The 26,217-nt window shown below is 45.0% G+C and overlaps 1 protein-coding gene across 1 annotated transcript; it reads right to left on the bottom strand.

The window, feature by feature from the left end:
* Window positions 1-25,683, bottom strand: col15a1b (collagen, type XV, alpha 1b; the record flags this gene model as incomplete). Its single annotated transcript, XM_080837609.1, has 40 exons — window positions 1-217; window positions 590-705; window positions 1,120-1,317; window positions 1,818-1,883; window positions 2,171-2,272; window positions 2,517-2,645; window positions 2,753-2,817; window positions 3,112-3,256; window positions 3,379-3,477; window positions 3,594-3,619; window positions 3,901-3,960; window positions 4,083-4,110; window positions 5,096-5,137; window positions 5,250-5,309; window positions 5,425-5,481; window positions 5,578-5,631; window positions 5,859-5,894; window positions 5,993-6,082; window positions 6,255-6,317; window positions 6,883-6,918; window positions 7,317-7,382; window positions 7,512-7,595; window positions 7,945-7,980; window positions 8,322-8,384; window positions 8,514-8,555; window positions 8,683-8,718; window positions 9,290-9,349; window positions 9,580-9,699; window positions 10,629-10,682; window positions 11,446-11,739; window positions 12,210-12,341; window positions 12,893-12,955; window positions 13,250-13,345; window positions 13,616-13,678; window positions 14,081-14,275; window positions 15,381-15,485; window positions 16,379-16,480; window positions 17,236-17,310; window positions 20,450-20,997; window positions 25,416-25,683. The coding sequence occupies 40 exons, from the start codon at window positions 25,681-25,683 to the stop codon at window positions 1-3; spliced, it is 4,191 nt and encodes a 1,396-aa protein (XP_080693735.1).
* Between the last annotated feature and the right edge of the window lie 534 nt (window positions 25,684-26,217).

Raw genomic sequence — 26,217 nt, 5'->3', positions numbered from 1 at the left:
TCAGTTCTGCCGGGTGTCGCGGACGTAGCTGTTCTCGATGCAGAGCACGATGAATTGGTTGGAGCAGCTGCGGGTGTGTTGGCCCAGCAACCTGCCGGTCTGGAGCAGCGAGGCCTGCCCCGTCACGGCCACGTCGCCCGCCCGCCACGCCTCGCAGTAGTTGGTGGTCATGCGGATGCCCACCGTACTGGACCCGTGCCACACCAGCTTCTGAGGCCTGTGGGAGGAGGTGGTGGTGGGCAGAGGAGATAGGGCACAGGCGTAGACATAGACATGCACACATGGACACAAACACACACATTGAAAGACACACACACACACACACACGTGCACGCACACAGACACACATATACGTTGAAAGACACACACACACACACACACACACACACACACACATGGAAAATGCAGATGTAAAAACGGGAGGATTTACTATACATAATTTATATGTACTTCCACTTATACCCCCACATACACAGACAATGAATCAACAGGGCAAATCCCACATTTTGTGCACTGAAGTCCGATACATCAGATACGGCTGAGGTTTGAGTTTCAGATCTTAAAAGACTTTCCCTAGCTCACTACTCACCAAGACTGATCTGTCATGACATTTCGGCCATCAAAGGAGTAGATTGGGATCTGTGGATTATACACAGCACCGTCTCCAGAGAACACGGACAACCAGCTGTTGAATAAGATCTCCCCCTGGAAAACCACAGACGGGAGGGAGCTTTGAATTAGATGGAGAGAAATACTAGAAATCATCACTGTATCAACTGTGGAACCATCCATGTGACAAATGCAAACATAATGTATACACAGGCAATGCTAAATGCAAACATGATGTATACACAGGCAATGCTAAATGCAAACATAATGTATACACAAGCAATGCTAAATGCAAACTTAATACACACAGGCAATGCTAAATTAAATACAACCACATATATAATAGCATAAGAAGCACAATTTGACACAGCGTAAGTTTATTGAACATAAATGTAAATCAGATCAATGACTAATAATAGATGTTTTGCATACAATATGCAATAATACGCATAATGTACAACCTAGACCAACAAACATATTCTGAAATCTGTGTGATTTTCTAGTACTCACCTTGAGGTTGACCACGGGCATGGTGGTGCGGTCTGCCTTCCTGACGATGGTGGCCAGGTCCTGCAGATGGGAGGAGAGGAAGGCGCGGTAGGTGGAGGTGAGGCCCCTGGCCCGAGCCTGCTGGTAGCACTGGAAGTCCGCCCCCCGGATGCCCCGGATGTCTCCAGAGAGGGGCGCATTCAGAGCCACAAGGTGCAGCTGCACAGGGCCAGAGGGTTCAGGTGTGAGGGTCAGGAGGTCAGAATCAGAATCAGAATTGTTTTTATTGCCAAGTAAGTTTACGCATTAAAGTTTGATATAGATTCTGCTCAAAGATTGAAGCACTGTTTATACTGCGTTTTACTAGATAATATTGTTGTTGGAAGACCAAAACAATTAATAATTAATGACCAGAATGCACACACACACGCACACGCACACGCACACGCACACGCACACGCACACACACACACACAAACACAAACACAAACACACACACACACACACACACACACACACATACACACAGACACACACACACACACACACACACACACACACACACACACACACACACAGACACACACACACACACACACACACACACACACACACACACACACACACACACACACAGACACACACACACACACACACACACGTCTTCTCATCTGTGAATTGTGTGAACAAGGGGCCACATCAGTGGGGGAAAATCTCACCCCAGGAGCAGCAGAGTAGGTCGTATGTGGGAGAACATTGTGATTCGGCAGGTAGCTGCTGAGCTCCTAAATCACAGACACACAAATTATACAATGCAGGACAAGAAATGAAATTTGAGGGTGAAAAGTTAAAATGTCCTCTATATAACATCACGCCTTGTTGATGTACTATATGTGTTACAACGTGCTTGGCTTACAAACAGCAACTCTTTTCCATTTTTTTTTTATCTTACTCTCTGTCACCCTCTGCCTCGTAAAATTAAGTATACAATGTATTACCAAATGTCACAACAAATTGCATTCTTGTGTGTGCATGTTGAGCGTGAGAGCTAAGCATTAGCACTACAAGTTACCTGGCTGTGTAGCCTGGGATGGCTGCGGTCCCCGGGTCTGCTTAGGCCGTGAGACACGGCGGCTGTGTGGCTGTCTGTAGGGATGGGGATGAGCTCGCCGAGCTGAGGAGAGAGGAGACATCCTGAGTGAGCCTCTCAGAGATAGAGAAAAAAGGCTACTCTGCTGTACCCACTTCAACTACTTTAGAGGGGAAACAAATAATGACAAGACTGCTCGTGAACTAAGAATAGGATCAAGCTTGTCCTTGAAAACAAATTTTGTTTTGGAAATGTTTTAAACTCAGAAGAGGTTTAACTGAAATCGCTGTAAACATGAATGTATGTGTATACAAGAATGAAGAAACACCTGTATCTTCCTCCAGCCCCCCTGGGCCCTGATGTAAAGCTCGCCCTTGTCCGAGACGTAAGCCATGGCACCCTCAGTTGCTCTGTGAGTCTCCCTTAGCAGTGCCTGGCCGGTTTTGTACACCGTCACCTGAGATCAGCCATTGAACAGCGTCACAAACACTCCAACTAATCCACACTTACTTCACTTTCAACGTTAAAGTATTCAAACGTGAGAATGTGTGAGGTGAAACTCACGGCAGCTCCGTGGCCAGGGGCCCCTGGTAGTCCAGCAGGACCTGGAGGGCCAGGGACGCTGGCAGCTGAGAACGTGTCAGAACCAAAGTGTCATATTTTCTTTTCTTTTTTTTTATCACTTCGATTTTTATTGAATTTACAGAGCATACAATACAACACAGAAAGAAGAGAAAGAGAAAAACAGGAAACAATAGAAAAATAACATAAAAGACATACAACTTGTATGATAGTAAGGTGTCATATTTTCAACTCCAAAACGTGTCAGTAATCTGTAAAACCCACTCACAAACATCATAAAATGTGATAACTCCATTTAGTGTAATCTCCCTGAGGATGTATTCTCTTGAAGGCTTTTGTACCTGAGCCATATCCTGAAGAGGTCCCAGGTGGTCCAGATGGACCAGGGGGGCCTGGTCTACCTGGCCTGCCAAATCCACCCTGGCCAGGCCGTCCAGGGGCGCCTGGATGACCTGTGGGCCCAACAATGGTATCTCCTTTGGGTCCCTACAAGGGTATGAGTAGTCTTAGGAACAAACACTGGCAACTCAGCTCTGACTGTAATCTGTATGTGTGAGAGGCTTCACTGGGTCAGTACTATATGGGTCACTTCATGACACAGGACTTACCACAAGTCCAGATCTGCCCGCTGGTCCAGGAGGCCCGGGAGGACCAGGCTCACCCTGGTCTCCTTTCTGACCTGTGTAACCCTTGTCACCTTTCTCACCCTGTGTGGTCAGACTCAGACAGATCAGTATTCTGCATACAGCAGACCATTCAGAACTAGAGCACACAATGTTTCTGCATAAAACAAGACAGAGGGAAACTGGAAGGCAGGACTCACCATAACTCCTTTTGTGAGCGTGTAATCTAAAACACAAGAACGTGTGTCATATGAAACCTCAAATGTCCATTCACTACAATGTCCCACTCATGTCATACATGTTACATGCTTGCACTAAATGTAGGGGAGGTTTTACGGGGACGTTTCAGAGTAAAGGCTATCTTATTTTTATGTTTCCATGAAAAAAAATGTGTGGGACATATAGATATTCCTTTCTATGAGGAGGAGGAGGAGCACATTTGGGTATGGGGATGAAGGAAAAGCAGTTTGCTAGACCTAGTGGATGCAGCTGAATATTGTGATGTACCTGGTACTAGAGGCCCAGGAGTTCCTGCTACGCCCACATCCCCTTTATCTCCTTTTGGCCCTGTTAGAAAGCAACAAGTACAACAGAACTATCAGCTTGGCACTTCACAGGTGGCAGGCTTCCTAATCATTTGACAGGTTTACAACAATTGGGTTTTGTAAAAGCATATCAAATGAACATACCTAATACTGCTTCCGTGCTGCTGCCAATCTGGATAAAAACAAACCATTTCAAAGCAGTGAGTAAATCATCCTACAGAAAGGATCAACGCAACACTGCTAGATCTAGGCACATTACTCAATGTCAAACAGTAACACTGGTAGATCTAGGCACATTACTCAATGTCAAACAGTAACACTGGTAGATCTAGGCACATTACTCAATGTCAAACAGTAACACTGGTAGATCTAGGCACATTACTCAATGTCAAACAGTAACACTGGTAGATCTAGGCACATTACTCAATGTCAAACAGTAACACTGGTAGATCTAGGCACATTACTCAATGTCAAACAGTAACATTGCTCTACGTACAAATGTCCCTCTATGCCAGTATATATTTTTTCTGTTAGTGACGTTTCAGCCATATAAGGTCTGTTATAGAGAGACATGGACATACATAGACACATACATGTGTTAAATAACCCCATCGTCAGAGACACCAACACATAAATGTCATGCAGCATGCCTAGTGGGAGAGCCTTCACGTCCTGGGTTAGGGGATAGGTGTCGACTTTAATGCCCCCTTTAGTTTCTGTTCTGGAAGTCCCAGCATTCAACATGCCTGATACAACAGTCTGATTCCAGAGGTCAACATGAGAAGGAGCGGTTCTCAGACCTGAAGAAATGTTCTGAACGTTTGAATGAAAGGAAGTCTGGCCTGAGAAACACACTCAGACACTCAGGCACTTTAAGAGGAAACATATCGGTTCCTTTAATCAGAGGCTCTGAAATCAGATTTGCTAACCCTGTGTGGTGTAGTGTGGACAGACACTGCGACCCCCACAAGCTGGCCAAAGGAGAGGCCACATTGAGGTGTGGGCAGGGGGGCAGGGAGGTAGGGAATGGGGGTAAGGAGGGTAGGACAGGGGGGTAGCAGCACAGGCAGAGGGAAGGTCACTGACACCACATGCGCCATCGAGCCCAAGCCGTCAAGCCCCCAAGGTGAGGGGAGGACTCCAGTTAGCGAACTTACTGGTCTTTTGCAGTGTGGTCTACGAGGGACTGGAAAGACTGTCTTTAAAATTTAGAGGATATTGTTTAAGAAACGTTGCAGATCAGTCTTCAGCAATCAGAATGAAAACAATGGCAGACTCTGAGTGCCACTTAGACAAATAACTGTCACTTACTCCGTTAAGGCCCAGGATACGACCGGGGAACCCAGGAGGTCCCGGGGGACCAGGGGGCCCCTAAACAAATAAATAAACAAACAAACAAATAAATAAACAACATGCAATAAGCAATCATAATGTAGCTCACAAAATACTGTATACAATGCTGAAAGCTTAGAGGAGTGAAACGTACTGCCAGACCAATGGCATCCCCCTTCTCTCCTTTCAGTCCCACCATTCCAGGACGACCCTTTCAATGGAAAATCAAACGGTCAAAATACATTTCAGAGCAACACAGTGGCTAATATGTCCTGACAAATAGGTCCTGGAATCAGAAAGCACTGACCGCTCGACCAGGGATGCCAAACTCGCCCTTCGGTCCAGGTGGTCCAACAGGTCCCTGTAAAATATCATTGTTTACTTTTATTGTGTGTGTGTGTGTGTGTGTGTGTGTGTTTGTGTGTGTGTGTGTGTGTGTTTGTGTGCGTGTGAGCATTTGTATATGTGTGTGTGTGTGTGTGTTTGTACATGAGCACACATACATGCATTTGTATGTCTGTGTTTCAATGTGTATATCAGAAAAATAGGAGCAATGACAAATACAAGAGTCTTCTCTGTGTGTCTCACCATGATTCCACCCTCTCCTGGAACGCCACGGTCGCCCTGCACAGAAAAAGAGTCCAGAGTAAGCACCTTCACACACCAGCAGCACTCACAGCCCTTACACCTCCCTCCACCAATCTGGACATCTGCTCAAGTACCTTGATTCCCTTTGGACCTCTGGGGCCCCTCATGCCTGTCATTAAAGAGCCATCTGCAGCTATGGTGACCCCAGGCTCACCCTTCTCACCCTGGAGAGATTAAAACACACTTCAGCATGACAAGATACACAGCCGCTGGGAGAAAAAACACAGCGCAAATGATCTGTCCCTTATGAAATGGGACAAGAGGAAGACTGAATGGCCATGTACACATTATTCATTTGAAGACAGGGGGAAGACAAGGAGAGTCTAACTTTCTTACCTTCAGACCCGGGGGTCCTTGGACACCAACCAATCCAACATCCCCTTTTGGCCCCCTCGGTCCCTGAATGAAGAACATTTTAAAAAATATCTCTCGATAAGACAGCCTGGAGATTGTTAACTGGGAAAAGCAAACCTTTTTCTCTTTCCTTTGCCACTCCACTTGGCAGCTAGAACATCTTCCCTCATACTTGGAACAAACATCTCATTTTAAATCCGCACATTGGCTACTAGAGCTGCAGGTGACAGTCAGAGCTGTAAGAGAGCCTTATTACATAGCATTGCATTTTATTATGGGAACATACCATTTGTCCTCCACTGAAGCAAAAGTGAAAGAAAGAAAGAAATCTAGATCATTTTACAGAAACATGTATAACCAACAACAGAGTCAGATAACTACAGTAAATATAAATAATATCTGATGAAAGATTACTTCTCATCACACTACTGCTCTGGTTACGCTAAGCCATGGTATAATCTGACATTTTAGATGGCTCAACAGCTTGCAGTAGGGGCTTATTTTTTGACAGTATGCACACAAGTGCCCTTTCCAACAAGCAGTGTACTGAATCTAAACTCAAGATAACATGAGAAGCAGAGAGAGAGAGACAGAAAGAGAGATGTCTTACTGGGAATCCTGCTTTGCCAGGCAGGCCTTCAGGGCCCTGTAAACAAGCGAGCACACACACAGTAAACAGCACAGCCTTATTAATACTACTGTGAATCATATACAGATGAACATAGCTATGGCATGCCTACGGCCAGCCAAGCTTTGCCCCATGACAAATCAGAGAACGACCATAGAATGACCATAATGCATATAGATCAAATCAGCTGTGGAGTCCACAGAAAAACTGTATGAGGTGTATGATTATCAAAATGAGCCACTTAATGAACACAAACATTCTGGAAGCTCTTAAAGACATTCAGCAGATACAAACACATTTGATCCTGAGCTAACATTCACATTTAGCCTTAGGGCAGAAAGCTGATGGATAAAAGTGTAAAGCTACTGGATTGATCTAGCCTGGGCTTTACTTAGCACTAGTAGACTACTACTTACCCTGGGCCCTGGGGGTCCACGGATCTCTGTGAAGTTAAATATGCCCTCTGTGTCATTTAGTAGGAGCTGGGGATGAACGAGATGCTGAGGTGAGGAATTTTATAGTATTTAAATTGAAATAGCACATGCGTGCCTGTGAGATTCAATAATCTCTTCAGCAAACCAACACCCAGCAGCAGCCGCCCACTGACTTACATCCTGTATGCTGATGATGGGTCCTGGAGGGCCTGGAAGCCCAGGAGGACCAGCAATGCTCTGTCCATCTTGGCCTGTCTCCCCCTGGATAAAATAAATCAAATGCACACTGCAGATGGCGCTCTCCCAAGTGAGGTACCCCAAAGACTTAGGGATAATCATAGCTTGTCATCCGTGATCGTTACACCACAACTATGGCAATTATATTGACAGAGTTATCTAATGACATAGATAAATTGCTTTATAAGAGCAATCCATGTTGAATGCAATTGAATTTATGGCATGCAACTATCAGTTCCTCATACTTTATATTTATTTTTGTCACATTTAAGTCACATTGAGTGCTTCTTGATACAGCACCTGCAAATGAGTACACAATTCAGAGCTTTGAGAGAGTTTGAAGGAGAGGTAAGTCAGTCATTCAGCACCGTACCTTTGGCCCTGAGCTTCCTTTATCTCCTTTCACTCCCTGTTGAAAAGCAAGAAACAAGCAAGTCAATTCCTTTTCTTTCTGGGCATTTATTCAGTATAGATAAAAGTTAGAACTGCTCAATAGATCTGTCACTCTATTCACCACTCTGTGCTTACACAAACGCTGGCATATCACCTGTTGGTACAAAAGAATAAGGAAGTCACGCTTCCGTCAGTCTGCCCCAGGGCAGCTGTGGCTACTGATGTAGCTTACCACCACTGGTATGACTGTCTGAATGAATGGACTGGACCGGACTACTCTGTAAAGCGTCTTCGGGTATATAGAGAAGCGCTATATAAAATTGAATTGATTGATTGATTAATTGAAGTCAAACTGACCCGCATGCCAGGAAGTGCAGCTACGCCCGGCTCGCCAACTGGACCTGGCGCTCCTCGCTCTCCCTGGGCACATGTGTATGAAAGGTTTTACAGGTCCCACGGGAATAAGGGAGCGGTAGTCGGTAGTGTTGGGAGAAAGAATGACTGTATAAGAAAAGTATATTTCTTGGAATTGTAGCTGTAGGAACTGACCTTTACAGACAATCCAGGTGGTCCAACTCGCCCAGGAAGACCCTGAGAGAAAGATACAGAGAGGGGGTGGGGGTGCTTCATTAGACTCCTGTAGATATCTGTTGAAGTTCATTATCTTCCACTATCACAAGTACATACATCTGTCCACACACATCTACGAGAGTCATACCTGAGGCCCTTCAGGACCTGAGAGACCAGGGGGACCCTGAGAAAAAACACAAAAAATCAAAGTTGGTTCACAGTGTGCACTTATAATATGTACAGTAAAAGTGCAAAAGACACGTCCATGGATGTTTACATGACAGATATTACCTCATGCATATGGTTATGGATGCTAATTTGATCTTCTAAAACTGATTGTTCAAATCCTTGATTGTGATTGGCTAAAAGCCGTTGTAAAATCCAGCATAACCTTACAAGTTGTCCTCATAACATTCTATGATAACATTCCATATTACTGCGCAGCGACTGGCAAGGCAAGGCAATTTTATTCATATGGGGCATTTCATACACATGTGGAGCAACATCATCTGGGACACTGAAGCGTCGTGCCTAACAACTCCCCTTACCTGTCCTAAAATCAGCGCAAACCTCTGCCTCTTGGGGCTTATTGGTTAATTATACTATATCTGCCCTATAAACATGCTTTTAAAACATATCAAAAGGGAAGCTCGTTGGTATTTCAGAAAAAATCCCTCCTGGCAAAATGATAGAATTTGGAACACATCACATTCTGTTCTGGCGTTCAGGTAGTAACAGAAAGTGAGTTTGCTCACCTGCGGCCCCTTCTGAACCCCTGCGCCAAGGAAGCCTCCATTTGCTGAACCCTCCAGGTCCTAAACAGACATTTCAGTCGATCAGCTCCAACTGCATAATATGGAAGCTAGATACAATGTGCTGTTCTTCTGTATAAGGCGTGCAACACAGAAACCATACCTCAAGTGTTCTTCTGTATAAGGCGTGCAACACAGAAACCATACCTCAAGTGTTCTTCTGTATAAGGCGTGCAACACAGAACCATACCTCAAGTGTTCTTCTGTATAAGGCGTGCAACACAGAACCATACCTCAAGTGTAAACCCGTTTCCTGAGGGTCCAGGTGGACCCGGTGGGCCGTGCGGGCCAGCAGCACCGATCGGCCCCACGGGCCCGGGTAAGCCGGCGGCACCAGATGCACCAAGGTCACCCTAGAGGGGGTGAAAGGAAGCAAGTGAGGGCAGGATCAGTTTTGGGAGGCTGCTCCGAAATCTCTGGCTCTGATCCAAAACAGAACAAGCTAGGCCATGATCGGTTGGCCAGACCGTATCCCCTGATCCCCCTATCCCCCTGATCACTAATGATTGCTGTGTGCTACCTGGGCGATAGGGTGTCCAGATGCAAACAAACCCAATGTGGGACGAGTAGTGCTTTTCTGTGGGATAATGTGGGACAATGCTGAAAGGTAACCAACATAAAAAAGAATATCACTTTTTCTATCTATAGTTTACTAAAATAACATATTCTTCTCTTTGTGGACATGATGTTGCCTGGTAGCTTTTACTTCATCTGCAAAGTTCGTGTACGTTTATTTTGTTGTGAGGTAGAAGAGGAGGCCCCGTGCGTGCACAGTTTGATTGACTGCAGTCACAGCCAATTGATGACCGCCATAATTTCTCTCTTCCTAGTCATTGGATGAAAGCCAGGCTTCTTTGAAAGCTTGGCTATGTTGCATTTGCATGAGCCTGGCTGCTGCTGTTGACAGAGTGGCTGGCTATGAAACAGAGTAGAAACTGCTAAGGCATGAGCGGCTGATGATGTGCCAGGTGGTTGTGGAGTTGCCAACCTGCAAAACAATAGGATGTGATCTTTACCTTTTGGCCAGGCAGTCCTGGTAAGCCTTGGTCTCCCTAGAAAATAGAACACAATATAAATGTATTAAACTAAAACTAAAAATTAACTAAAAACCTGACAGCATTCTTCTTCTAGGTAGAATACACTGCATGTTTCAGTTCGTAAAGGTTCATTTACATTACATATAGAGCGCACCCACACACAACTTATACCATAAACCATATGTCTTTACAATTTTAAGCTTTTTATGTCAAGAAGAGAAAAATCCATAGCTTCATCATTTTACCTTTAACCCTTTAGGACCACGCGGGCCAGGGAAGCCGTCGTGACCAGCAGGGCCCTGTAAAACCCAGAAAAAGATCTTTCAGAAACAAGGGGAAGACTGATATGTAATGACCATACCAGTAATCACATGTGCAAAGAAAGGCCTTGTGAATTGTGTTAGTTAAAGCAAGGAACACAGTATTTGAAAAAAGACAGATTTTCTCCAACCGTTCATGTTCAGCAAACAAGCACAGTTTTAGTTTGAGGCCTGAACAGCCGAGGCTTAAATTCATAAATGTTAAATGATAGCACTTCCGATAATAAAGGGATATCCCAGTAAATAACATGATGACATGTAATTCTCACATTAAACTACATGAGATAAGCTCATTTTTGGGAGGCGCATACAAGTCTGCCAAAGCCCAACAACAGAAACATCTAAATCTGTTTTCCATCAAAAAAACAGATGATATGTGGGCATAAAAGGAGACCTTGGACATGTACTTGCTCAAGTCTAAGAGGGGTTTAAGTGGAGACATGAACTTGCTAAAGAGGGGTTTAAGTGGAGGTCCCCCCTATGAATGTCTCTGCCATACAATGGCCAACGGACGTATTAAAGGGAGCAACCCACTCTCATAAACATACCAGTGATGCAGTGAGCTGCACAGCTCACAAAATGTCTTATAAAACAACACACTGAACCCCACGCGTACAGCCAGAAGCACACACAGCTGGTCTGAGAACAGTCAAAGAACATGGATGGCGCATCATCAATGTTGGAGAAAAATTGCTGTCTTTTTTTTAGCTGGCTATATGACCTGAGTGGACCAGGGCGGTACATCTCCCGAACCAGACCCAGAGCCAAACCCGGAATCAAGGTCAGACGTGAACCCAGAGCCAAGCCCGGAATCAAGGTCAGACGTGAACCCAGAGCCAAACCCAGAATCATAGCCAGGCATGAGACCAGAGTCGAGCTCAGAACCTGACCCAGACATGAGACCAGAGTCGAGCTCAGAACCTGACCCAGACGTGAGACCAGAGTCGAGCTCAGAACCTGACCCAGACATGAGACCAAGGTCGAGCTCAGAATCTGACCCAGAGCCACTAAACCGCTCCTCAAACACCACGATGCTCTGGGGTCACACAGGGCAGGTCAGTCATCAGGGGGAAGAGGAGAGGAGGACACAGTCATTAAAAGCATCTATGGATGTTACCTTTACTTTCTTAGTGTATGTGGTTGTTGCTATGAATAGGAGTTTAGCTACATGTTCAGGAAACATTTTGAAATCTCAACTGCCTTACAACCCTGGCAGTTAATAAATAGTCAGTGGTTGCATTTTTTACTCTTAATAATTAGGTGAAATTATACTTCACAAAAGGAGATCTCTTTTACATACAAACATGTTTATAGTAAAGGGATGCTGTAGTTTAAACTGCAGTATTTAAAGTGCTAGTAAGGCAGAACTCCACAGGATGTTTTGGACTTAAGAAGTAGCATGGTTTAACATAAATAGAAAATAATTCCCTGCAGTACTCCAGGGCTTTCTGCCAGGGTGACCTTCAGCCAAGCACCCTGATCTGTCCATGAGGCACAGGTACTTACAGGCGGACCTGGTTTACCCATGGGCCCTTCCTTTCCAGGAGGCCCAGGCAGCAGACCTTCAGGTAGGGCGATCGGGCCACTGGAGCCTGGGGGCCCGGGTGGGCCTGGTGGACCTGGATGACCAGGTGGACCCTGAGCAAGGAGAGAGAGATAAGAGATTACTCACAGTTGATGGGGGAGTCAGAGAGAGGTTATACACATTGGGCCCTAATTTTATCGACGGCAACTTGAGTGGTTTACTCACCATCATGTGCTTCATGCTGTCTTATAGGTGCTCAAATTGGACTTTGATACAGCAGTGGCATCCATGACATGAATACTACCAATGATGTATGATACCATAAGGCAGTATCATTTTACAAACTCTTGGAAAGAGCAGAGTCCTCCTGTGAGTGACTATGATGTGTGAGTGACTATGTGTGTCACAGACAGTATATAAGTTTGAGTTTTTAAATAGCTTTAAATTCTAATTAATGTAAAGAAAATGAAATGACAAAATGAATGTTTATAAAACTGTGATGCATGTTATGATTCAATCGCGTATATTGCATAGTAAGAATTCTTATGAATGAACTACGAAGAGCATGTTCAAGAGTGCTACTGAGTGAGTGAAATGAGCCAGTTGAGCTCCCCCTGCAGGACAATTGTGTGAAGGTTAACGTCTCATTTATTTTCAAACTCACTCGGATGATTTCTGTATCGCTGTCAAAGTCTCCAAACCCAGAGCCATAAGCATCGATGGCGTCCTGTGAAACACAAAAGACAAGCTCAGCACTGAAACAACGTACTGGACTTCTCACCAGCTTCTGCACACAGTATCTTAGGAGTGTGTTCTACAGGGGTGCATAACAGTGCTAAAAACACTATGGAGATGAATATTAAATGTTTACATGTTTTGTCAAGACCGCTTGTTGCAGTTATAAGTGAATGATATCAGCACATGTTAAGAGTAAACGTGACATTAACATGACTATTTTCATGGACCAAGTAAATTCATTTCAAAGTGTTATTTAAAAAAAAAAAAAGCGACGGTTACTGACCGGATATGGAGATGTCTTGGCAAGCTCATGTTTCCCTGGTGGGCCCGGTGGTCCAGGTGGTCCAGGTGGCCCGTACAAACCGACTCCAGGATCACCCTGCAAGAGAGAGAGAGAGAGAGAGAGAGAGAGAGAGAGAGAGAGAGAGAGAGAGAGAGAGAGCCACATCCCAAAGCCATTACCAACTCAGCACTACCGTAACAAATAGCACCATCAGACACGGGAACTGACAGAAATTCTATTGTCAAAAGATTATTAAATTTGGCAGACGGCCGTTCCGCCATGCGGCTAGGGTGAGGTGGAATTGCGCTAGAACCTCTTTTTGATACCCATCATTCCCAGAAGGATGATCAGTGAATGGCGTCTCACCTTGTCGCCTTTGGCTCCAGTCTCCCCAAGTAATCCTGGAAAACCAGCAGGTCCCCTCAGTCCCTGTGAGAGAGAGGTCTTGTGTCAGTGTTATCCGTCTTTTAAAGGGGGGGGGGAGGACTGTACTGTACAGTGTTCCCAGTGTATAGATGCCAGGGCTCCATGTTGTAACTATGTCTTATGTGAAGAAACTGATTGGCAACACTAAAGTGTGGACCACAGAAAAGGCAGACATACTAAACTAAACAACATAGATGCCCTCCAGTCCATTTCCCCTCTGTCAGAACAATTCCCTCCAAATGTATTCTTTAAGGTTTTAGGGCATGAACAGTTACTCACCGGCAATCCATCCTGTCCTTTGCGGCCCTACCGGATTGAGATGAATAACAGAAAGGAAAAGGTTTATTAACATGGCAGATTCCATTTTCAACATGGTTGTTCAGTTCTTCTTTCTGAGACACCTACGGGCAGTGCATCCTTCCCAGGCTTTCCCGGTGGCCCTGGCACCCCAGCAGGCCCATGGGGTCCCCTTGGCCCAGGTTGCCCCGATGATGCTCCTGCCTTCGGGGGGCTGGTAGGGCCAGGGAGCCCGGGAGGACCAGGCAGACCACGGAAACCTGGGTCCCCTCGCTCCCCTTTTGGTCCTTGGCCAATTGGGCCCTAGCACAAAATATATGTATAACACAGAAACAGAGAAAAAAGATACAACGTTAGTTTAGGAAAAGGACTTGGTTCATCGCACAATAATTGGAATGGATCACCTGGACAGAGATTTGAGAAAGTATTCCAGGGCCAGAAGTTTAAAAGACACAAATGTAATGATGTATGAAAGTGATATTTCCATCCTACTTACATCACCTGACCGCTCCCCAAGTTCTTCAGCATCATGCCCTGTAACCATATATTGTCAACACATTTAACTAATGAGGCAGGAAGCATTTTTCCTTGAACAAAACCAAAAGCAAATTCAATTGTACATTTGTTACATAACTCCTTAAAATATATATTATTTTCCTGTCAAACAAATGAATATTCAATTAATGTGTTCAATTGCACAGTACATTTGTTACATAAATCCTTAAAATATATATTATTTTCCTGTCAAACTAATTAATAGCTTCAGCATAGAGCAGTGGTTGAGAAAATAATTTTTCAACAGGCACAACTCTTCCTAGTGAGGCAAGCAGAGCTTTCCTCATTGAAAGATACTGGCGGTGATCATTTTATGTACCAGATATAAGGATATTCTAAAACTATGGGCCTATGGCTAACAACCTTCACACAATGCAGGGAAATAAGCTATAGCTGCAGCATCTTTAGCAAGTATAAGCAATAGCTAGTAATAGTGGTTGCACATATGATCAGGTGGGTTATCAGATTAAACTTTAAGAATCATTTTAGAGTCAACTTTAAGAATTAAGAATCATTGTGTGATATTTATTTTTAATGTATCTCCCCAGAATTACATTTGCTTTACAGACCCGCCAGCACTAACTGCTATATGTTAGCTGTGTTATCTGAAGGCTTACCATAGCTACCCACTGAGGTTTTTGTATTTTTTATTACTTTTTCATGATTTGGGGCATACCAAATGTATTCCCATGCATTTGGAATCACTTCTACATAAAGAAAAATAGAATACTGTAGTATTTAACCTAGCGTAAAAAAAAAAATCATGATTAGCGATGATACAGCTACTAGTGATCCACTGGGGATGCTATAGATATTGCTTTTGTGTTTGCAAGACATCACCTCCCAGCAGTACCGCCCGAGTCGGGTAGGTTTCCTCTGTGGGGACGAGGTGTCCAGAGAGCTCGTCATCCTCACCAACTGGGGCCACTGTTGGTGGGGCCCTCACAGGCCCCTCTGCCTACAGGGCACAGAATAGATTTACTTTATCCCCGTCCGTCTTCGTGGTCTTCTTCCTCGCTTCCTTTCACTGTTTCCTTATGTACATGAGGTCATGTAGTTTACGTGCCATCATAGAGAAAGACAAGCTACATCTTCTGTCAGTTAACACATCACAGAGAGAGCACTGACAATTACAAGGTTGACTGCTGTTCAGAAATGTTCTCTCTCAGAAACAAAACAAAGGACGGAGATGCTGAGCACACAATGCCTCAGGATGATGTTAGACTTGATGGAAATAACAAGGACACAAACACTGTGGGAGATTTCAAGAGGACTAATGAAACGTGTGTTTACATCTTCTCCTTAGAAGAGAATCCCAAGTCACAAAACTACAGCTGTAATGGGCCGAAGCAATTCAAAATAAAACATCAGGCCTGACGCACAGCTCTGAGGCACTAGATGTCTGCACTGAATACAAATCATCCATCTAGAAGTCCATAGTTCAGCGCATCATGTAAAACCACAGCAGGGAGAAAGCTGCTGCAGTCAGTCCAAAGCAAAAGATGGACGCAAATAAAATTAAAAAATGTAGGTTGCAGAATGGAAATGTTTTGCTAATTCAGAGGCAAGTGCTCTGAAGATTATGCAATAGCTCAAATATTGTATTTGATCAATCAACGCAATCCTGTTTCCATTATGGAACAGCTGCTAAGATCCCCCCACCTACACACCCACAGTATGCACTCACCACACACACACACACACACACACACACACACACACACACACACACACACACACACACACACAGTATGCACTCACCACACACACACACACACACAGTATGCACTCACCACACACACACACACACAGTATGCACTCACCACACACACACACACAGTATGCACTCACCATGGATGAAGAGTGCTTACGCTCCTCCTCCTCTCTCTTCTGCATTTCATCCTCACCCTCTCTGTCATCAAGGCCATCAAAGCCACTGCCATCACCAGACACCTGAAACACACACACATACACACACACAAACACACACACAAACACACACACGTACACAAAGAGAGAGCGAGAGCGAGAGCAAGAGCGAGAGCGAGAGCGAGAGCGAGAGAGAGAGAGAGAGAGAGAGAGAGAGAGAGAGAGAGCGAGAGAGAGAGAGAGAGAGAGAGAGAGAGAGAGCGAGAGAGAGAAAGAGAGAGAGAAAGAGAGAGAGAGTACTGGTGAGTCATCACTGGTGAACCAAGAACTGTTTGCTCAGTTCACCACTAAGAGGAGCCCTCTTACCATCTACTTCTTAGCATTGGATGACTAACCTGTATTCTTCACTCCTCTGACTGAGGCAGTTTGATCAGGCAGCAAACATGCCATCTATGTGTGCGTGTGTGTGTTTGTGTTTGTGTGCGTGTGCGTGTGTGTGTGTGTGTGTGTGTGTGTGTGTGTGTGTGAATGTGTGTGTGTGTGTGTGTGTGTGTGTGTGTGTGTGAACTTTTCACCCTCAAATTCATTTAATTTCTTGTCCTGCATTGTATCATTTGTGTGTCTGTGATTTAGGAGCTCAGCAGCTACCTGCCGAATCACAATGTTCTCCCACACACGACCTACTCTGCTGCTCCTGGGGTGAGATTTCCCCCCACTGATGTGGCCCCTTGTTCACACAATTCACAGATGAGAAGACGTGTGTGTGTGTGTGTGTGTGTGTGTGTGTGTGTGGAGTGCAAGACAGTGTATCAGCTGACAAGAGACGAGCAGACGCTTACGTAAGGGTCGTCCTCCTCACACTGCTCCTCTGGTACCCGGGGGTCTGGTTTGATCACCAGCTGCTGGATGGAGCCCTGGAGGAGGAGAACACAGCGGATGATGGAGGAGATGAGACATCAATGAAAGGATGAAGAACTTACTGATGTCGTGACTTCAGGGGGTGGCATATCACTTTCAGTCATGTGGGGTCCTCAGCCCCGTTACCTCTGGTTCCCTCTCACATGTTTGCTCATCTCTGTTCCTTATCCGTCTGTTTGGTTTTGGTGTCAGTCACTTGTGCCTTGTTTATCAGTTTATCTAAGCTTTGTCCTTTTCCCCGGTTCAATGCTCAGTCTTGAGACACCGCCCTCTAGACTTAGCTGTCTCCAGGTTGTGTTCAGTTTCTTTCTTTTCTTGGCTATTACTCTGCTGTTTGACCTTTGAACTTTAGGCTTGTTTAGATTAGGTTTTTTGCCTACTGGATTCTGGTTTTGTCTGCCTGATCTGACTGCCTTTTGGATTTCGTAGTAAGTACTACGTTTCTTTGCCTAGTGTACTCTGGATACTTCTGCCTTGTGTGTTTTTTTCATCAAAGTTCCTCCTTTATTAAGGTACAACTCCGGTTTCTGACTCTAGTCTCTGCACTTGAACTTACACTCTCAACTAGTAGCGCAGGGGATAGTTTCTGGGCCAGAGAACCCACTTCAATCCCCAGATTGCCTGCCAACTGATGCATGGTTCTGTCAGTACAAAAGTAATTGCAAATCAATGCATCACAATACTTTCTTTTTTAAGATGTTACATTTTTAAGATGTTACATTTTAGTTGAGAACATGGGGGTATCATTTACTAATCCTCAGATGTGTAAGGATTAGTGGTGACTACATAACAGGCTGATACACTGCCCACCCTGAAACTCCATGCACTGAGACCTCATCTGGCCGTATTGTTCTTAATAAATTATGAAATAATAACTCTTTTGGTAGCACCAAGCACTACTGGAGGCCAGCAGAGCTTAGGGGACAAATCTTTAAAGGAATGTAGGAGTGTGACCAGCCTGCTGTCATCACTTTCACTGGGGTGTGTGAGACAGAGAGAGAGAGAGAGAGAGAGAGAGAGAAAGAGAGAGAGATTAGCGACAGAGAGATTAGTGACAGAGTGAGCGAGAGAGAAAGACTTGATTCCTAGGTATTTTAGTGAAAAGAATAAATAGAACATAAACATAAACTCTGAGCTTCAGTGGAGTTAGTGGGAGTTATGTTTCGACACAGGAAACAGCCAAACTCTGACGCTGCTCTCACTCACACAGAAATCTGAAGTCAATGAAGGACAGTGTAGTGGGCATGAAGTGACTAAGTCTTCCTTGTAGATCACCTTATGCTTGAATGACACACTTAATGACACTTAATGACACTTACTGATGAAATGCATGCCAGCACTATACTGACAGCTGGGTTGGATACCAACCTCTGCTAAATGCATTAACGTACAAACGCCTGTGTGTGCGTCTGTGAGGCCTTCATGTCCTCCGAAGCGCTCCAGCTCAGTGTGTTATTAACGTACTAACGCCTGTGTGTGCGTCTGTGAGGCCTTCATGTCCTCCGAAGCGCTCCAGCTCAGTGTGTTATTAACGTACTAACGCCTGTGTGTGCGTCTGTGAGGCCTTCATGTCCTTTGAAGCGTACTAACGCCTGTGTGTGCGTCTGTGAGGCCTGCACGTCATCTGAAGCGCTCCAGCTCAGTGTGTGTGACGGACTGACTTCGACACGCCCCGCTCTGTGCCTCTCATGCAGGAACAGCTCTCTAGGCTCTGATTGGCTGGCTGACTCACACAGCCACAACCAGGGCCCACATTGTCTCGCACAAAGAACAGCGGCCTGCCACTGGCGTTACCGAGGCGACGACCTTTCGGAAGTGCGAAACACAGGTGCACGTACAAATTAACACACACACACCCCTACACAAATCTGACACCACCTCTTAATGATGTGAGAAGGAGAGACAAAACATCAAGATTAAGCAACATGTTGAGAGGGCTGTGTTTACTCTCCTACTCTTTAATCTATGAACTGGAACATGTTGAGACGTCCTGGTGGATCTTTGGAGCCATAATACACCAGGACAATGACCTCGTCTCTGTGCAATAATATGTTGAATTGAATACATACAGTTCCCTTCTCAGAGAGATGCAGAGCTAGCAGGATGACGAGGGGAGTGGAAGGGATATTATGGTCTGTACACAGGCCTGGCTGTTATCCCTCCTCTCGGGAGAAAAAGAGCTGACTGTCAGAGTTAAGGATAAGAGGAGAATCTTCAAGCACATAAGGGAGAGGTATGTGACTGCTAAGAGAAATAGACCATGGCTCCTTTTCTCTCACACCCACACAGACATTTCTGTCTTTCTCTTGTGTGCCCCTCTCTCTCTCTCTCTCTCTCTCTCTCTCTCTCTCTCTCTCTCTCTCTCCTCTCTCACTCTCTCTCTCTCTCTCTCTCTCTCTCTCTCTCTCTCTCTCTCTCACTCACTCCCTCTCTCTCTCTCTCTCCCTCTCTCTCTCTCTCTCTCTCTCTCTCTCTCTCTCACTCACTCACTCCCTCTCTCTCTCTCTCTCCCTCTCTCTCTCTCTCTCTCTCTCTCTCTCTCTCTCTCTCTCTCTCTCTCCCTCTCTCTCTCTCTCTCTCTCACTCACTCCCTCTCTCTCTCTCTCTCTCTCTCTCTCTCTCTCTCTCTCTCTCTCTCTCTCCATCTCTCTCTCTCTCACTCTCTCTCTCTCTCTCTCTCTCTCTCTCTCTCTCACTCCCTCTCTCTCTCTCTCTCTCTCTCTCCTCTCTCACTCTCTCTCTCTCTCTCTCTCTCTCTCTCTCTCTCTCTCTCTCTCTCACTCACTCCCTCCTCTCTCTCTCTCTCTCCCTCTCTCTCTCTCTCTCTCTCAAGACTCTCTCCTTCCAGCTCCCAGCTTCTGTTCATGTGGACCCAAACTGTCATAGCCTAAATAGCTGGTTGTTTGAGCACATAGCTGCATATATTGAGGAAGAACTGATTGTGTTGTTGGGGATCTCTTGGAGAATGTGGCTTTTGAGAAGGGAAGCATTCTTGTGCTGTTATTATGCAGAACGACTCAATCCCATTATTGACTAAACTAACACAGACTACTAAGAATCTAATAAAAAGAAGAAAAAAAAAAACACACACACACACACACAAAACCAATCTGAATCACCACCATCAGCGCTCACCGTAAACTTCTCTAGGCCTGTGCTACCGGCGTTGCCCACAAAGATGCCCGAGCTGGGCTCGAAGCGGAGCGGCTGCATGCCTCTGTGGAAGGTGGATGTGTGGAACTCCTCACAGTCCATGTAGAGACGCACCTCCTGGTCCTGCACCGTCAGCGTGAAGCGCGTCCACTTGTGATACATGTCGGGCACTTTGAAGGACGCCACCTGCTGCGTCCGGGGGGACCCCTGATTGCTGTAGTACAGCACGATGCTCTGGGTCCTGTCCTCCACCGGGGTGAGGGCCAGCCCCAGCTGCACCACTTGCTGCTGGGCATCGGTGATGGCGAAGAGCACGCCGCCCCTGGTGCTGGTGGAGTTGATGGTGACGATGATGGCAAAGTCCCGGAAGAAAGGGTCGGGCACAAAGCTCTTAGTCAAGCGGCCGATGTTGGCATCGGGCCCAAAGTTGTAGGCGGGGAAGCCCTCGTAGCCAGCGATGAAGGACACGGAGGGAGGGAGAGGCACACCAATCAGTTCTGTCAGATCCAGGTGAGACTTGGAGCCTCGCTCTGAGGGAGAAGAGAGGGGAGATTCATGTCAGGTTAGCGGCAAGGGAACTCAATGTTCCTCTGCTCCGAGCTACATCTAGCATCTCAGCCCTTCAATTGCTTATTAGGAGGCCGTATACTGCAGAAGTATTGTCAGCCCTATGAGGTTCTTTACTCAAACAGAAAAGACAGAGTGTATTCTCAGGATGAGAGAGATAAAAAAGAAAATGATAAAGTGGATATTTTCTATCATATTATCTGCCACGAAATAGTGGCACTCTGTTTCCAGCACTGATATTTGGTATTTGATATTTGTTTTACACATTGATAAAAAATGTGGCACTACGCATCCAAATATGCTCCTCCATCTGTTGATGTACCTCTTGGCTCTGGCAGGCAAATCACTTTACAACTTCCCTAAATTTGATCACGACACTTCCTAAGGCATCATTATCCAGGCCAGCAAACTCAGTTCTCCATACCAGCTCACATAGTACGTGTGAAAAGACCCATCCTGTCAGGCCAAGCTGCCACTGCATTCCTCAGAGGCTTCAGACACACTCCTACGCCATCCTCCGACACACTGGCAGAGGCCCTGAATGTCACCCAGTCAAAGGCAGAGTCTTTATGCCCTCACATTCTCCTGCACACTCTGCCCGTCTCCCGCGGAGACAAGCGTCACTCACATATTTTGTAGGAGCAACCCATACAGAACTCCTGCTCTTCTTTCCTTCCCTCCGAAGGGCGAGAACAGAGCTTCCTTTCCTTCAGTTATATTTTTGCTCAAGGTAGTTAAGGAATACAATTACTGTCATGAACTTTGTGGTATGTGGCATTGCAGACATCATCTGAAACAGGTGACCTCACTCTTCGAGAGTCTCATTAACACGGCGGCATGTGGTTCATAGACAGCTCAACAAGGATGAGCACAAAGTCCCTGTTTCCCCAGTGATACTCTGAATGTGAGCACACACTAATAATCTGAATGTAACTAACTGAAGGTGAGCACATACTGATACTCTGAATGTAACTAACTGAATGTGAGCACACACTAATACTCTGAATGTAACTAACTGAATGTGAGCTCACACTAATACTCTACATGTAACTAATTGATTACAAGCACATACTGATAGTCTGAATGTGAGCACACATTAATACTCTGAATGTAACTAACTGAATGTGAGCACACACTAATACTCTGAATGTAACAAACTGAATGTGAGCACACACTAATACTCTGAATGTAACTAACTGAATATAAGCACATATTGATACTCTGAATGTAACTACTGAATGTGAGCTCACACTGATACTCTGAATGTAACTTACTGAATATAAGCACACACTGATACTCTACATGTAACTAACTAAATGTGAGCCAACAGTAAATGACACCACTAATTGCTATCCTATTGCAAAACACAACATTTCATATCTTGACTGTAAAGAATGGTGGCATGAACAACCAAAGTGATAGGAACAGTAAATAAAACGTCTTTTCTTTTCTGTAACACAGGAAGACTAAGCATTAAGCAGTGTTGGGTTCTGGACTGTAACACAGGAAGACTAAGCATTAAGCAGTGTTGGGTTCTGGACTGTAACACAGGAAGACTAAGCATTAAACAGTGTTGGGTACTGGACTGTAACACAGGAAGACTAAGCATTAAGCAGTGTTGGGTACTGGACTGTAACACAGGAAGACTAAGCATTAAGCAGTGTTGGGTTCTGGACTGTAACACAGGAAGACTAAGCATTAAGCAGTGTTGGGTACTGGACTATAACACAGGAAGACTAAGCATTAAGCAGTGTTGGGTTCTGGACTGTAACACAGGAAGACTAAGCATTAAGCAGTGTTGGGTACTGGACTGTAACACAGGAAGACTAAGCATTAAGCAGTGTTGGGTACTGGACTGTAACACAGGAGGACTAAGTGTAAAGCAGTGTTGGGTACTGGACTGTAACACAGGAGGACTAAGTGTAAAGCAGTGTTGGGTACTGGACTGTAACACAGGAGGACTAAGTGTAAAGCAGTGTTGGGTACTGGACTGTAACACAGGAGGACTAAGTGTAAAGCAGTGTTGGGTACTGGACTGTAACACAGGAGGACTAAGTGTAAAGCAGTGTTGGGTACTGGACTGTAACACAGGAAGACTAAGCATTAAGCAGTGTTGGGTACTGGACTGATGTCCATCCCATGACTCCCTGCCCGTGTTTGCTGCTGATCGCTGCGTGTCTGGGCAGAAGGGGTGGAGACCTGAGATCTGACTGTGAGTGAGGGTGTCTCGCCTGGGAGTAAAGCAACACCCTGGCTTACAGCTTTAATCCCAGCCAGCAGCAGCTCTTTGCCCTCAGGCTCATTAACTTAACAAGCCAAGGCAAGGCAGCCCAGCCAAGGTGCTGTGTGGGCAATCATTAAAAGTGCAGACAGACAGACAGAGGGACAAACTGCCCAGGTAACTCAGAAGAGATATGAAATGCCAATAGGTCCCAGGCCAAGGATACGATTAAAAAACTGAAACTGCACTATCAAGTTCTTTTGATGATGTTGCGGTAGCTTGTTGTTTTGACCAAAAATCAAAAAGACATCTAAATATTTCTTCTTCTTTCAAGGGATATTTCAAGTGATAAAAATACATTTAAGCTGAAGTGCACCCAGCTTTGGTTAAAGGCGTCATTATTAGGGGTGGGGGAAAAAAATCGATTATTCGATTTTAATCGATTCTCTCTAAAACGATTCTGTCTCGATTCAGAAAAGTTCATAATCGATTTTGTAATTTAAAAAAAAAAAAATTTATTTATTTTTTTTTTTTTTTACACATCCATTTTATGTTGAAATGCAAGCTGCATCGATTATTGGATTGTTCATAGAAAGTCAAAATTGTGACAAGGAAAAGCTTTTTCTCTCATAAAAAATAGAGAAGGTAATTCATCTGTTGATTTTCTTTAATTATCAAACACAAAGTAGGAAGTGTAGCAAAGACTCTAAGTAGCAAACTCAAATGTTTTAAAAGTCAAAATGGATTGATAATCGTTTTATCGGTTTAAAATTGATAATCGTTTTTTTTACACATCCATTTCATGTTGAAATGCAATTATCGATTGATTATCGAATATCAATTCGAAACCGATAAAACGATTATCGATGCATTTTGACTATTGAATCATTTGAGTTTGCAACTCAGAGTCTAAATTGAAGAAAATCAACAGATGAATTACCTTCTCTATTTGCTTTATTAGAGTAAAAGCTTTAAATGGTCACAATTTTGACTTTCTATGAGCAATGCAATAGTCGATGCAGCTTGCATTTCAACATAAAATGGATGTGTAAAAAAAAAAAAAAAAAAAAAAAAAAATTTTTTTTTTTAAATTACAAAATCGATTTTAAATCGATAATCGATAATCGATTTTAAATCGAATCGTTGACCTCTGAATCGATTTCGAATCGAATCGTGAGGTGCCAAGAGATTCCCACCCCTAGTCATTATATGACTGAATACATCAATGACACATGTGAAGATAACAAACAGAGAAATCTTAAGAAGACTTACAGGTAGCATTACATCAAATCCATATGATCTTCAACACTTAATGTACAAGTATTAGAGTACAGAGAGCATGATGCTCAGCACACTCCTTTCCCCCAAAAGCTGGAGAGAGAAAGAAAGAGAGAAAGAGAGAGAGCGAGAGAAAGAGAAAGAGAGCCACCCAGCACGACTCACACCGTGACCCCAGTTTCTCCATGTTTCTAGGACGATTGCCACTCTAATCCTATTATTATAAAATCATGTGATATGGATTTGAGCATAAACTTTAGAGAAACAGAGGTGCCATGACACGGTGGGTGGTAAGTTGTCAAATGATGGCCCTTAGACCCCCTAGTTCAGTTCATTGGGCTCTGTAGTCTTTGAATGAAGCAGCACTTCATCTCAGAAATGATCCTTCTGTGGGATTTGACTCCATACCCCTTCATGATCATGGACAACATGTGCAACTCATGATGGTCTGCTGTTCCCTACAGGCTCTGAACAGCCACATCATTCTTCCAAAGGAGCTTATGTGATGAGTAATGAGAGTCACACACTCACACACACACACACACACACACACACACACACACACACACACACACACACACACACACACTTCTATAGGCTAATAGACCCCCCCCCCCCCCCCCCCCCCCAACATAACCATTTGTAATACCAAAGTGTTAATACCCTAGGCTTACGCAAAGCCACTACACAAGAGACTCATAGCAAACTCTTTCAAGCAGAGGTATTTAATCTTCTCGCTCCCAGTGAAAATAATAAGTCTATTATATGAATAAACCATAATATGGAAAGCTTGTTTTGAATTTGAATTTTAAACAACCTGCTAGATAACTGCTAGACAACTAACTCTTCTTCATCAAATCTCTGCCTTAAGAACAAACTCACCATTCTTCCACAATCTCAGCTGCCTCTTCCTAGTGTTTGGCTTGGTGCTGGTTGCCTCCCCAGGGGAGGCCGGTGCAGTTGTCAGTATGTCCCCCAGAGTGGTGGTGGGCACAGCGGGCTCTGTCCCCGCGGTAGTGGGGGCCGCTACGGTGGCCACGGGGGGCACTGTGGCTTCTACTTTCCTCACAAAGAGCCTCCACCACTGGCTGTGCACCACCGGCGGGGATAGCACCAGCAGGAAGCACAAGCACAGGACTCCAGCATGCATCCTGTCTACGGCGCACAGAAGACGGACCGACCGTCCAGGACTTCACAAGTAAGTGGTCAACACTGAAGCAGCAGCTCCAACTGAGCCGGCGGTGGAAGAGGACATGGAAATAAAACTGGTGCAATCGCTGCTGGGCTCTTGCCCCTCCTGCTCTGCACCTCTCTGTTTTGTAGCGGTGGCCCCAGACCGGACCCCCTTGGTGAGAGGCCCTCGGTGCCCCTCCACCCTCTGAGTCTCCCACAGCACCACGCAGACTTTGGTATTCAACCGAGCAGCTCAACGTCCGCCTCACTTTGCAGGGCCCTCCATCACAATAGGATTGTCCGGAAAAGTCAGTCACACACACACTCACACACACACGCACGCACTCTCACTTTCTCTCTGTGTGTTTCTCACCCCCTAGACTGGCTCTGTCTGTGCTTATCTGTGTCCCTCTCACACTTAGTCTTACTCTCTCCCTCCCCTTCCACCCTTGACCAGTGCTGCGTGCCACTAACTGAGGGGGGGGGGGGGGGGGATTTGCAAACAAACCTG

The sequence above is a fragment of the Sprattus sprattus genome, assembly GCF_963457725.1.
Source record: "Sprattus sprattus genome assembly, chromosome: 4".
In the NCBI taxonomy this organism is placed as follows: domain Eukaryota; kingdom Metazoa; phylum Chordata; class Actinopteri; order Clupeiformes; family Clupeidae; genus Sprattus; species Sprattus sprattus.
The sequence above is the reverse complement of the archived record's forward strand: the minus strand, read 5'-3'. Positions and strand labels throughout refer to the sequence as shown.